The sequence below is a fragment of the Episyrphus balteatus genome, chromosome 2, assembly GCF_945859705.1.
Source record: "Episyrphus balteatus chromosome 2, idEpiBalt1.1, whole genome shotgun sequence".
Lineage (NCBI taxonomy): Eukaryota > Metazoa > Arthropoda > Insecta > Diptera > Syrphidae > Episyrphus > Episyrphus balteatus.
The window spans coordinates 38261971-38274800 of record NC_079135.1 but is presented as its reverse complement, the minus strand read 5'-3'; the positions used below and the strand labels follow the sequence as shown (position 1 = coordinate 38274800).

At 31.7% G+C, this 12830-nt stretch overlaps 1 protein-coding gene across 5 annotated transcripts in view; it reads left to right on the top strand.

The window, feature by feature from the left end:
- Positions 1 to 9299, top strand: part of LOC129910800 (nuclear hormone receptor FTZ-F1) — a 78970-nt gene extending 69671 nt beyond the window's left edge. For 3 of the 5 annotated variants that reach the window (XM_055988352.1, XM_055988350.1, XM_055988351.1), the window contains exons 4-10: positions 1222 to 1442; positions 1528 to 1754; positions 1804 to 1866; positions 1932 to 2130; positions 5525 to 5783; positions 5860 to 5960; positions 8550 to 9296. In XM_055988352.1, the coding sequence (XP_055844327.1) occupies positions 1222 to 1442; positions 1528 to 1754; positions 1804 to 1866; positions 1932 to 2130; positions 5525 to 5783; positions 5860 to 5960; positions 8550 to 8699 (1220 nt within the window). In that variant the 3' untranslated portion in view covers positions 8700 to 9296. Of the gene's footprint in view, positions 1 to 1221; positions 1443 to 1527; positions 1755 to 1803; positions 1867 to 1931; positions 2131 to 5524; positions 5784 to 5859; positions 5961 to 8549 lie in introns of all 5 variants that reach the window. The other 2 variants (XM_055988353.1, XM_055988354.1) reach the window with 2 other exon arrangements.
- Positions 9300 to 12830: the final 3531 nt, after the last annotated feature.

Genomic DNA, 12830 nt, shown 5'->3' with positions numbered 1-12830 from the left:
AAAAATAAATACAAAAAAAAAATCGAAAGTTAAAAAAATTCAATTTTTTAAAAATTTTTTGAAAAACTTTTTTTTTTAATTTTTTTTTACATTTTACACTTCAATACCTATGATGTCTGTAAATTTTGAAAAAATTGACTTATGCTTTGATGAAATATATGAACTTAAAAAACATGTCAATTTTTGAAAAACGGCAACGCCATATTTCCGCTCTTGGCATTTTTTGAGAAAAACTAAAAACGCAGTTATGTTGGAATCAATAAGAGTACTGCGCACACCAAATTTAAATGAAATCGTTAGAGCCGTTTTCGAGAAATTTGAAATACCTCGAAAACGTTATATGGGAGATATGCGTTAAATTGGAGATATTAAAAAAATAAAAAAAACGGACCTAGGGAATTACGTAAAAATCATCTGTACCAAGTTTCAAGCAAATCCATCCACCCGTTTAGGCCCTAGCTCGATGTACAGATGGACGCACAGACGCACAGACGCACAGACGCACAGACGCACACACGCACAGACCGACGGACGGCATGACGAAAACCACTTTTTTGATCTTCTCCATAATCGTAATGTTGGTTTTGATTAAAACCTCGATTTTTTTTTTCTACACGAAACCAATACTTGCCCTATAGAGCAAGTAAAAATACAAAAACATACATATTTTGCTTCGAACAAATTAAAACTTGCTCTAACACCAAATTAAAGTACGCTTTCTCAAAATTTTCTCAAAATCGAATGTCGAATGAATTTTTTTTTTTTTTTCAATATTTTTGAGAGTGTACATTAATATGAAATTCGGTCGAAATTCGGCCGTTAACCAAAGATATCCTAAACGACAAAATATAAGTACAAAAACTGAATTGTAGTAATAAGTCCAACTAATCCTTTCAAATAAAACAATCATTATTACTTACTTATTTTATCTTCTATAAAACTCCAAAAGAAGTTGCCCTTTTCTACTGTTTCAAAAAAAAAAAAAAAAATAAATATGTACATACGTACGTATGTATTCCCGAGCCTTTATTCTTTGCCCACCATTATTTTTACTGACTTTCTTCTTTAAAATTAAAAAAATGTTTTCATATTGTACTAATAAAATCATGTAACATTTTTTTTTCAAAACTAACAGCTTATTATTCACATTGAGAAAATACCCATGTTTTTAAATCAAAAATAGTTTACAGATACTAATTTTTTATAAATTTTAATTTGCAGCTGTTCGGGCAGACAGAATGCGAGGAGGAAGAAACAAATTTGGACCAATGTACAAAAGGGATCGGGCGCGGAAACTTCAAATGATGCGTCAAAGACAGTTAGCGTTACAAGCTATCCGAACAACAATGGGCTCTACAGATGTGAAGGGTTCGATGTCACCAACTGCCTACCAACAGCCATATCCAAATATGAACATAAAGCAAGAAATTCAAATACCCCAAGTAATTAAGTTTCTATAAAGCACAAGAGAACACCTCCAAATGAAAAGAAATGTTTTTTGTTATTTTTTTTTTCATTCTATTTAAGGTATCATCTCTAACACAATCACCGGACTCTTCGCCGAGTCCAATTGCAATTGCTCTTGGACAAGTGCATGCTTCACCAGGAACGTTATCTAATAATTTAAGTGGTAGCAATGGGTCTAGTGCAGCAAGTTCAGCAAATGTACATGAAAATTTAGCCCGCAATGAATCAAGTACCTGCCAGGATGGAGCGCCAGTGAATTTACAGCACTCAAGCGATTCGAAAATATGGTATATTGGTTTAATATGTTATACACAAGTTAATATATTTTTGTTTTAGTTTTGATTCGAGCACCAATCCGTCTAGTACAGCAGACTCTGTGAACAATGTCGAACCATTGAGGTATGAATATTTGACTATTAGCCAATTCCAATTAACTAACATTTATTGTTTTTTGATATTTTTAGAGTCTCACCGATGATAAGGGAGTTTGTTCAATCAATAGACGACCGAGAATGGCAAACACAACTGTTCGCATTACTTCAAAAACAGTCATACAACCAAGTTGAAGTTGATCTGTTTGAGTTAATGTGCAAAGTTTTAGACCAAAACCTGTTTTCTCAAGTCGATTGGGCCCGCAACACAGTTTTCTTCAAGGATCTGAAGGTGAGTTCTTAGTGGGGCTAAGTTTTAAGAAATAATAAGAGGAAGTGATTCTACAGATAAATTATTCCTACGGTACTGCAGGAGAAGGTTCTTCGGGCCGGTGCTCGTACTCTCAAAACTATAGTTTTGTTTTGAAATAGGCGCAATATTGAGCTTTTTTTTGAACTTATTTAAAACTTTAAAGGTGGCTATTTATCGAGGTTGATGATTTCCATACTTAACGATTATAATGTTTCATAAGCTTGATCGTTCCAATTTCCCAAAACGAAAAGACCGTACCTAGCAAGCCATTTCGGGAACCCTATTCAAGATGCTGCCAAGAAAAAGAACGAAAACATTTCAAAAATAGGTGACTGAAAAAATCCTCTTCAGAGTTACTCTCGCTGCGCTCGCGCAATTTCATATCTCCATTTAGATTTAGAGTATCTTTGTTCGGTATCCAAACCGGTAACCAAACAATTTTTTTTTAATCGACGGTCCTTTCTTGACCAAGTTTTGACACAATTCCATTCACACGCTGTATATCCGTATTATAAACAAATTTTTCTTTTATTTTTTTCTTTTCGTCATATTAATTAGTTTTACATCAAGTTTTACTTTCCCGATGCTAACTTAAAAAAATGCACCTTTTTCAAGCATTACAAAAAAATTTTGACATAAACTTGATGATTCGTTGGCTGGCATCATGGGTATTAATGCAAGCGATAAGTTTGACATAATCTCAATGCCAAAAACCTAAGCTAGTGATCGAAACTCATATATAGTTCGTATGAAGATTATCTTTTGATAAGAGGTGTATGAGAAATTTCAAACTCAAATTTCAAAAAAAAAAAAAATTGGATCAAATATAAAATCAAGAAACATAATTGGCACCGAAAACTTCAAAATCCAATTTCTGGCATACACTAAGAAGTCGACGTGGACAAATGATTTCAGTGTTTGAAAGGGATTTTGAATTTCGTTTTCTGAATAATCTCCTAAATGGAGAATGGACAAGCGGTGATTTTTAGTATATATCAAGAGGTGAGGTGAGGTGTAGTTAGATTCGTCTATGTCTTAATTTGAGCGTTTTTTCAGATTTCCTTCAAAAAGAGAATTTGCTCTAAAATTGTTTTGGAGAGTGTATAAACGAATTAGACTAAGCAAAACATCACATTTTTATAAAAACCGGCGAAAAATTATAGACGATTTAATTCGATTTAGCATGATACTAGGCTAAAAGTATGTTTTTTTTTTTAATTATAGACATATTTTTCTTAAAAAAGTCCTTTAACTTTTAAAGCAACCAATCCCCATTTTATCTCTTTAGTATCATACTAAAAAATCTGTATGAGAATTTTACTTTTCTCTCTCTGGAAATCTCTTTTCTGGAATTAAAGTACACAAAAACACTGTATAAATACAACAATAATATCTCTCACTAGAAAAAAGGACTGGAAATTAAATAAAAATGTGTTTAAAATTGGCCAAAAGTTAGAGGGCTATTTTAAAGTGTTAACTATCAATTGACTGACAGACTATGCCTTTAATAGCTGGAAACCTTAAGTTTTATGACAGTGCACAAAAAGTGCAAACATAAAATAAGATTCTTTATTTTGAACGTGAGGAATGGCTGTGTTATACTCTTAATTTCAATGCGTTTTTTAATGTTTAATGTGGAAGTTGTAAAGAGCCATTTGTTCAAACAAAACTTAAAAATTTAAGTTCTTCATAAAACGTAAATGACACTTTACCCAGAGGAAAAAAATTGAAAAAAATTTATGTTTAGTTTCAGCAAATGGCTTTTGTGCCTCACTATTTTTTTTTATCGTAACTTACTAACAGGACCAACTCGATTTTTAAGAAATTTAGCTATAAACTAGATTATAAATTATGAAATTGAGCTGATTTTGATGAGATTATGAAGTTTTTGCTCGAAACCTAAATTTTGGTTTAATGTTTATTAAAAGCAACAAATATTCAACAAGAATCACGTAGCTGTATAATTACATGTTTGACTCTTGTCCATTAACTAGACCGTACGTTTTTTCTGACTTGGGGATTATACTTGACCCAAAACTAACATTTACTTATCACTATGATTATATTATTAATAAGGCTAATGGAATTCTAGGATTCGACAAACGGTTCTCTCGTGATTTTCATAATCCATACGTTTTAAAACTATTATATGTATCATTTGTTAGGCCTATACTCGAATATGGATGTGTTGTATGGTCACCATACTATTTAATACATATTGACAGAATAAAAGGTATTCAGAGAAGATTTATGCGATTTTCTCTCCGTTTTCTACCATGGTCCCCCGAAATCTCACTACCTCCCTACAATTAAAGAGTTACATCATAAAAATAATAAACGGTTCTATAACCTCGCCATCAACTTTGGATCGTTTACATTTCAGTTTTAGCCAAGTTAACATAAGAAGACAAATACCTCTATGTCCATCTTTCAGTAGAGTAAATTATGGATTATATAGTCCTCTTAATCAGTTGATTTCAGTATTCAATAAATACTACTTTATGATCTCTTCTGTTAATGATAATTTTAAAAGTATTAAATTCAAACAAACCTTTTTTAATACGAGAATGTAAAGTAAATTTAAAATAATCTAGTTTTAAGATATATAATAAGTGTTTAACGTTAGTCTTTAACGCCTTAAATAAATAAATAAGCTCGAAAAAATTGTTATTCTTACGCTCACTTGTTAAGACCCACGACCATTCAGGGTCTCGGTAACATTAATGAAATATTTCTCTTATATGCAAAATTCCAATTACTTCATTATACAGTGACTGTTTCTATTTTAGCGTTAATTTACTATAGCACGTCTCTAATATCGTTTTTCGTGAGAAATTTGTGTAAATAAAAAGAAAAACTTTTCTCGAAAACGCTACGAAACAAAAGTAGTAAAATTTAACTACTTTTACTACTCATTCTGACCAAACCGCTTGGTCGACATTAATGTTTTTGGTCGATGTAATAATTTTTCGTGCGAGTTATTTTTCAGGAGTTATGACCCAAAAACTGAAAAAAGTGCTAAAATGTAACGGTTTTTTGGCCCTCATAAGTTATGTTGAGCTCAGAATCCGTCGCAAACTTGTACGGCTCTTCACAAAGTAAATTAAAATAATTTCCAGCTTGTCTGAATTATTAACCAGCACACCCTATTTTCGATCTAATTTGAATGGGCTAGTTTTTTTTATGTAATACAAATTTTTCCTTATTGGAAACTGTTAGAATAGACGTAGCCATTTTTGGCTTGCAAGTTGCAAAAGAAAGAATTTAAAAAACAATCCTTCCTCAGTTAAAAAAAAATTAAAGAAAATTTCATTTAATTAATATACATCAATAAAAAAAACATATTTATCATTTATGTATTTATAATTTGCAGGTTGACGATCAAATGAAACTTCTTCAACATTCTTGGTCTGACATGTTAGTGCTGGATCATTTGCATCAAAGGATTCACAACGGACTGCCAGACGAAACGCAACTGAACAATGGTCAGGTGTTTAATCTTTTGGGGCTAGGTTTGCTTGGAGTTCCTCAGCTTTCGGATTATTTCAACGAGTTACAAAATAAACTGCAAGATTTGAAATTCGATATGGGTGACTACGTCTGTATGAAGTTTCTTATATTGCTGAATCCAAGTATGAACATTTTTCAAATTGCAATCCTTGTAAATATTTGTTTTATTTTAATATTAATTAATTTAATTTTTTTCAGATGTTCGAGGTATTGTAAATAAAAAAACAGTTCTGGAAGGCCACGAAAATGTTCAAGCAGCCCTTTTGGACTACACACTAACTTGTTACCCATCTGTGACGGTAACTTTAATTTTGTTTACAGATTTTATTAGTTTTGTTATTTACATAATTTCGGGTGGACACAGTCTCATTAACTAATTCGATTAAATCGCGGCCAGAAATTATATTTCGTTTCTGATTTACATTTCTGTTGCCCTTCTTTCTAAGTCTTTTGTCGAATGTACCTTAACGCCCACCATCACTACTTTACTTCCCTTATTTGTGTCCCTTTACGTAGAAAGTGCACTCTGCGTTAAGACAAATTTGCTGCTGCGTACGGACAAGACAGCCTTATTACTGTTCAAATTTTAACATTCTCTCGTTTATTTTTCGCAGACTTGCGGCCATTTTTTTTGCCAAAGTTCTAACTCATAAAACTCGGTTTAATGAAACAATAGAACTCAAATTGTTTAAATTTTATTTCATGTATTCCCAATATGTGCAATTTTTAAAGTTTTCAGAATATACTCCATTTTTACTTAAACTATAACTTTGTATAATATCAATATGGTTATTTAAAAAAATTAAATTATTGCACATAGCAAGCCAATATGTGATGAATTTTATGTGATATTTATTTTTTTAATGTCTAAACAATATGTTTGTGAAGCATAAAAACGGTGCTTCGAAAATTTGAAAAATTTAACTTCTTCTTAAATATAAAACAAAATCGCCTCAATGTAGGTAAAGTCAACCAAAAAATTGTATAAAAGTTGAAAATGCTTTTAATAATCTAAAAAATAGGTGTTATTTGGGTCGTGACAAAAAGATGAGAACAAGCCCTTTACTCGGATTCCAGAGTTATTGAGATCGATTTTAAGAAAATGTTCTAAAATATGAGAAAACGACTTGAACTCATCTTTCCGCATGCGACCACTTGTATCTAAAGCACTATTGTAGGTTTCCTTTCTTATCTGTATACAAATTAATTATCACGTAAAGAAAAAATGCTTTTCCGTGGAATGCATCAACAGATATTTTTGTCTTTTCTTTTGTGTTCGTACAGTGTGTAATTGCGTGGGCAATTTTTTTTTCCAAAAAACACGATATTACCTCTAAATTTCGATACGCTCATTTTAAAATCTATAAAAATAACAAAAGAAAATCGAAGTGCTTCAATTTTTTTGGTTGGGATAATCCTTATTTTTCAATTCAATCGTTATGCAAAGACAGGAGGGGCTTATAGCTGGTAAAACTTATTTGAATTTCCATTTACCACAAAAAATAAATTATTTTTATATCACCTAGCTAAAAATACTGGGAAATACTGGTATTTTAAATTCAAATTTTCAAGAACTCGATTCAATTTCAAAAATCCCACTTTCAATTGGATATCGATATTAGTATTCGGCTATATAGCTTGTCTCTGGTGACAATCAACAACTTTTTATTATGGGGTTTTCGTTTAGTTAGTATATATATTTGTGCCTGTCGCAGCGGTCGCAATTATCAAATATTGCTTCCGTTTGAACTAAAAACTTTTTGAACTCTTATTTGACACCGAAACAAATTATTATCAAACAAAGACTTGTCAAACTGTTGACTGTCAATAATGATGCATAGTGGTGTTAGTAAAAGAGGGTTAAATTTGCCGAAGAATCCACATCTAGAAAATTGTTCTAAGATCAAAAAATAAAACAATATTTTTGCTAATCGAAGGCAAAAATTATCAAAATCAGGGGTCGAATCACGTACGTTCGTTAACGTATGGTCGCTATGTGTCCCTATCTTTTTCTACTGATTAAATAGAGACAGCAACAGTCAGAACGATAACGTATGATCGTAATCGTGTGCTGTAATTCGATTCTAGTTTTTTAACTGATATCAATAAAATAATAAGTAGATTGCATATAAAACAAATATCAGAGAAAAACTCTGGTGGTTCGAGACTAGCTGATTTTCATTTTTACTCAAATCCCCAAAACGTTCTTTTTACCGTCACCAAACTTCGCTGCTCCGCTAAGGTGATCTTCAGTAATTTGTAAATTTTATAGTAATTGTATTGTATGAGAGCTCAACCGAGATTTCGCATTGTGATCATTTCTGAAATGCCAAAACGATTTTCGGGGGTTTACTAGAATAATTTTAAGGACGTTACTGAAATTTGTCTGTAAAGTCGAACAAGGCAATGAATGCATGCGAAATATCAAGAAAAGTTGCAAACTCAAATGAAATTTTGAGCATTTCGGAGATTAATTTAGCTTTTAAAATTTTCCAAATAATCTCGCATTTACTCGTAAAATTAGAAATCATTTGGTTTTGGATAAAGAATTCTATACGAATTATTCCCAAAAACTTTCAAATTATACCGCCTTCATTTTCAAAATTATTTTTTTTTTTTACTATAAACATTTCACTTAATAAGTTGAGTGCCCAACCCTCGGAAACAAAATTGTATTCGTCTAAGTTTCGAAAAAACAAAAAATTGTCTGTCGTTATCATAAATTGGTAACCTTGACCTGTTTTCTGGTAAATTTAAAGCTCCCAACTATTTTTGTGAACCACAAATTGATCAAGGTTTCGTTGCTCCCTTGGTTGTATATTTTAAAATCATTATGTAATATATTTTGTTTATATTTTTAATTTGTTTTTTTTTTTTTTTGTTAACAGGATAAGTTTAGCAGACTTCTGAACATTCTTCCGGAAATACATGCAATGGCAGCTAGAGGGGAAGAACATTTATACTTAAAACACTGCGCTGGAAGTGCACCTACACAAACACTTCTAATGGAAATGCTTCACGCCAAAAGAAAAGTATAATAAACAATTGTTTAGCGCAATAAAGAATTTAAAAAAAAAAAGAAAAGAAATGTCCTGTACAAGTATATAATATTAAAAATAACTTTTTCTTGTATTATAAAATTTATCTATTAAATATCTTTTTTAGTGTATAATGTATATGATGTTATTTACGTTTAACGTGGATTTTGTAAATATTTAATATTATATATAAAAATCAATGAAACAAAACAAAAAAAAAAAATTAAGAAAACAAAAAAAAAAAAGAAATATGTATGTATGTTATATATATTTTAAAAAAATAAGCATACAGAGATGTGACATTTATTAAGTTTTTAATTGCTGTATATGAGCTTTTTTCTGTTTGTTTTTAATTCAACATAAGTTTTTTTTTGTGTTATATTTAATAAATTATAAGCAAAATGTACCTTATAAAGTCTTAAATGATAGATATTTAACATACCTAGTTAGAATTAAACTAAAAAAAAAAAGCGTAAATTGAAATATAAGTTGAGCATGTTGTGAAAGGAACAAATAAAAAGTGATTTTAATTTTAGGCTACAACTTTACTTCTAAGTTTTATTGTTATATGATATCATCTTTTCATCTCAGCGATGTTAAACTATTTTGTAATAAAGTAATATTATTACACTTAGGTTTCGAATTTATTCTTCTTATTTGTTTTGTTTTTTTTTTTTTTTTTTTTTTAATTACAGGTAAATTTAGAATGTAAATAAGTTTATGTGAAGAGGTAAATATGTATTAAATACAAAATGAACGAAAAAATTAAACACGTTTTTAAAAATCGTAACAAAAAATTAACCCTTTAATGGAAAAACTAAAATAAGACAAAAGTTTGTCTTACAATAGTGAAAATTAAAACTAACTTTAAAAAGTCAGTCAATGTTTTAAAGAACAGTTGGTCACTGAAGGTCTGAAGGGCAGATCGAATCAAGTGAAGGATCTGGCCGAACAACGAAACGATATACTAAGATAACTTTCAAACGGCTGATAAGGGCTCAACTCGAAAATTCACCCCTAAACTATATACTAGAATCAAAAGTTTAATAAGCGTTCAAGGAAAAAAGAAAATGTTTGCCAATAAAGTCAATAGAATAAATAGCAGTAGCAGAGGAATACATCAACAAGTCATCGAAGTTCTGGGGTAATGTGAAATTTTGGGAACCTTTTGACTGAACAAAAGGTTATGATCAAAATTTTAACATACAGTCAACTCCCTCTAAGTCGAACTCCCTCTAAGTCGAATTTTCCTCTAAGTCGAACTTTTTCACCATTTTTAATGAACAATTTTGAAGAAAAAATATTAAATAAATCCCTCTAACTCGAACCGATTTTCGAGTCCCGTGAAAGTTCGACTTAGAGGGAGTCGACTGTATTTTGTTTGGCTGTTTGGGACTCATATTTTTAAAAATCACTCAACTAAAAAGTTTAATTTTTAATTTTAGTCAGTACTTTATGGCCATATCATAATTAATTTATCAATCATCGTGTAAGCCTAGAGTGAATGAAGTGTCGGGAAAATTCTTCTATATTCAGTGATCGTAAAATCCCCCTTAAGCTGCAAAAAAAGGCTTTAGGTACACCGCGGTTGGGCGTCCAGCACTCACATAGGTTCACATTTCACATTGTTGAATAATGTATTGAAAGTGTGAAAGTAGGTTAACGGCAGCTGCGATGAAGGTGCTTCGTGTGACAACAGGAGTAACATAGTTTGATCGAATTAGAAGTCCGAAAATCCTAGCAAGCCTTTGTGTTAAAAATACCATCCCTCAAAAATAGAACACACAGAGTGGAAAGGTAGGCTTAAAAACTCCTGGTTGACTTCAGAACAATATAAATCTGGGAGGTTTGACGCCGATCTCTGAGATCAATCCGGTGAACCCGACAAGCGGATGGAGATCATAAGAGCGGTGAATACAAGAAGAAGTTGATAGTATATCTTGAGATACAAAGGATAAAGTAAATATTTTTTTATTATAACTTACCTACATAATTTTCAGGTTAAACTTTTCCGCATAGTTTATAACAATTAATTGTTTATTGCGAATTCCTTTCGTAACGTACATTTCTTACGAATCCCCAAAAAAAAAAAACAATACAAAATCCTTTTCGTTTGGACAATTTGTATGCAATTCTACTATACGAACGGATTCTGTACATATATTTTTATTATTGGTAGCAAATCTATAATACTAATTGATTTCGTGATTCCAATTTGTCAATTTGGACAAAATCATATCAAACGGTTTGCCTTTGAAATCACGGTTTAAGGTAAACTTTATACACCCGATCAAATTGCAAACTTCATTTTGTTAAATTCTCTGACAATGGACTATGAAGACTACCCTGCTCTGTTATATCGGCGAAAGTATTGACACATGGAAATGGAAATCCAAAAGCATGTTTAAAGATATCTGTTCAAATGGCGCATGTGTATAAACAAAATTGTCAACGATTTTAACGATATTTTTATTGAACAGTTATTATATATACAATTTGCTTAAAGCTAGTAATCTAAAAATGTACATTGATTATATTAGTAATATGTTGGCACAAAAGGGGCCTAACGTTTTTACATTGTTTTTTTTTTAAGCTAAATTTACAGTTAATTGTCATTGTGTTTGTTTTAAATATTAATTCTGTTGGCAGCTTCTTAACTCGGGTTGTTCAGGTCCGGTTGTCATTGTAAAGGTTGGATTAGGGAGAGGTGAGGCTTTCAGCCACGATAGTGAGCTGATCCAGGATCAGCGTAGAAGGGTATGTTCTCTTCGTCGTTGGTTGATATAAGATCCTCATCCAAAAGTTCCTTAGCTTCTAGGTACCGCTGGTTAGGATGTCTTGGCTGGTTTATTACTCTTCCTATTATTGGGTTTGGATGATTGCTCAGGTTCTGTAGGCATCTTCTGCTTGATTGGATAAGATATTTGTCGAGTTTTATAATTTTGGCTTCTTCATACAGTCTCTTGTTGCTGACGTGTTTCCTGCGTATCCTGTCGTAGTGCATGCCTGTACAGATCCTTAAGATCTTCCTCTCCAGTATTGCTAACTTGTTTAGATGGGATTTTGTCACCGTGAACCAGATAGGAAAACAGTAGGTGATGATAGGCCTGATGAGCTGCTTGTACAGGAGAAGCTTTGTCTTTTGGCTGAGTCCGTTTCTTTTCCGCATAAGCGGATGAATGCGATGAAAGGCGAAATTGGCTTTTTTCAAAACGGCTGCTGCTTGAGGGTTAAATCGGTTCTTCTCATCGAATTGTATTCCCAGATATTTGACGTTATTTTTTGCTGAAATTTGTGTTCCATCGGGAAGGCTTATCTTGATGTTCCTGCAGTTCCTGGCTGAGCGTATTCTAGGATTTCCTGGGGTGGCTGGTCGTCTAAAGCATATTAGTTCCGATTTGGCTGTGTTGATTTTGAAGCCCCAGCGCTTATAAAACTCGTAAAGTTGTCTTATGTGGGCTTCCACTTTCCTTGCGGCTAATATGGGTGACTTCGACTTCGCGTACGTGAGAGAGTCGTCTGCAAACAAGAGATTCTGAGCTAATTCTGGTTGGGGCTGATCGGATGTGTAAATGTTGAAGAATTGTCAACGATAATGTGTAGGTTTGCCTAAAATTCTAGATTCCATCATAGATTCATAGTTTCGAAGAAAATCAAAATCTGTTGGATATCCTTGTGATGAGCCTGCACAGTGTTTTATTTATTAAAAATATAAAAAAATTTAAGAAATTATATTATTTTTAAAAATTCAGCTAGATATCTTTTTTTATTGCAGTTCAATTTTGCAGGTAAAATCCCTTTCGATGAACCTCTATTTGAAATTAAAAGAGCAACAAGTAACGATTGTTTTCGAGTGATGGTTGATGGTTGAAAACTCACATTTTATCGACAATAAAACAGTGGCAGAACTACCTGACACACATAAGTTATGAAAGAAAAGTACAGAAGGTAGAAGGTATCTTAAGAAAGAAAAGAAGAAAAATACTAATTCAATGAAGTCACATCACAAAATTTGGAAAACTCCAAGTTTATTAAAAATATAAAGAGTGGATATATTTTCATACCTTTTATTGTCGAAAGAACTATAAAATTGTGACTTTCGGGAAAACAAGGTAAATCCAAAAATAAAAA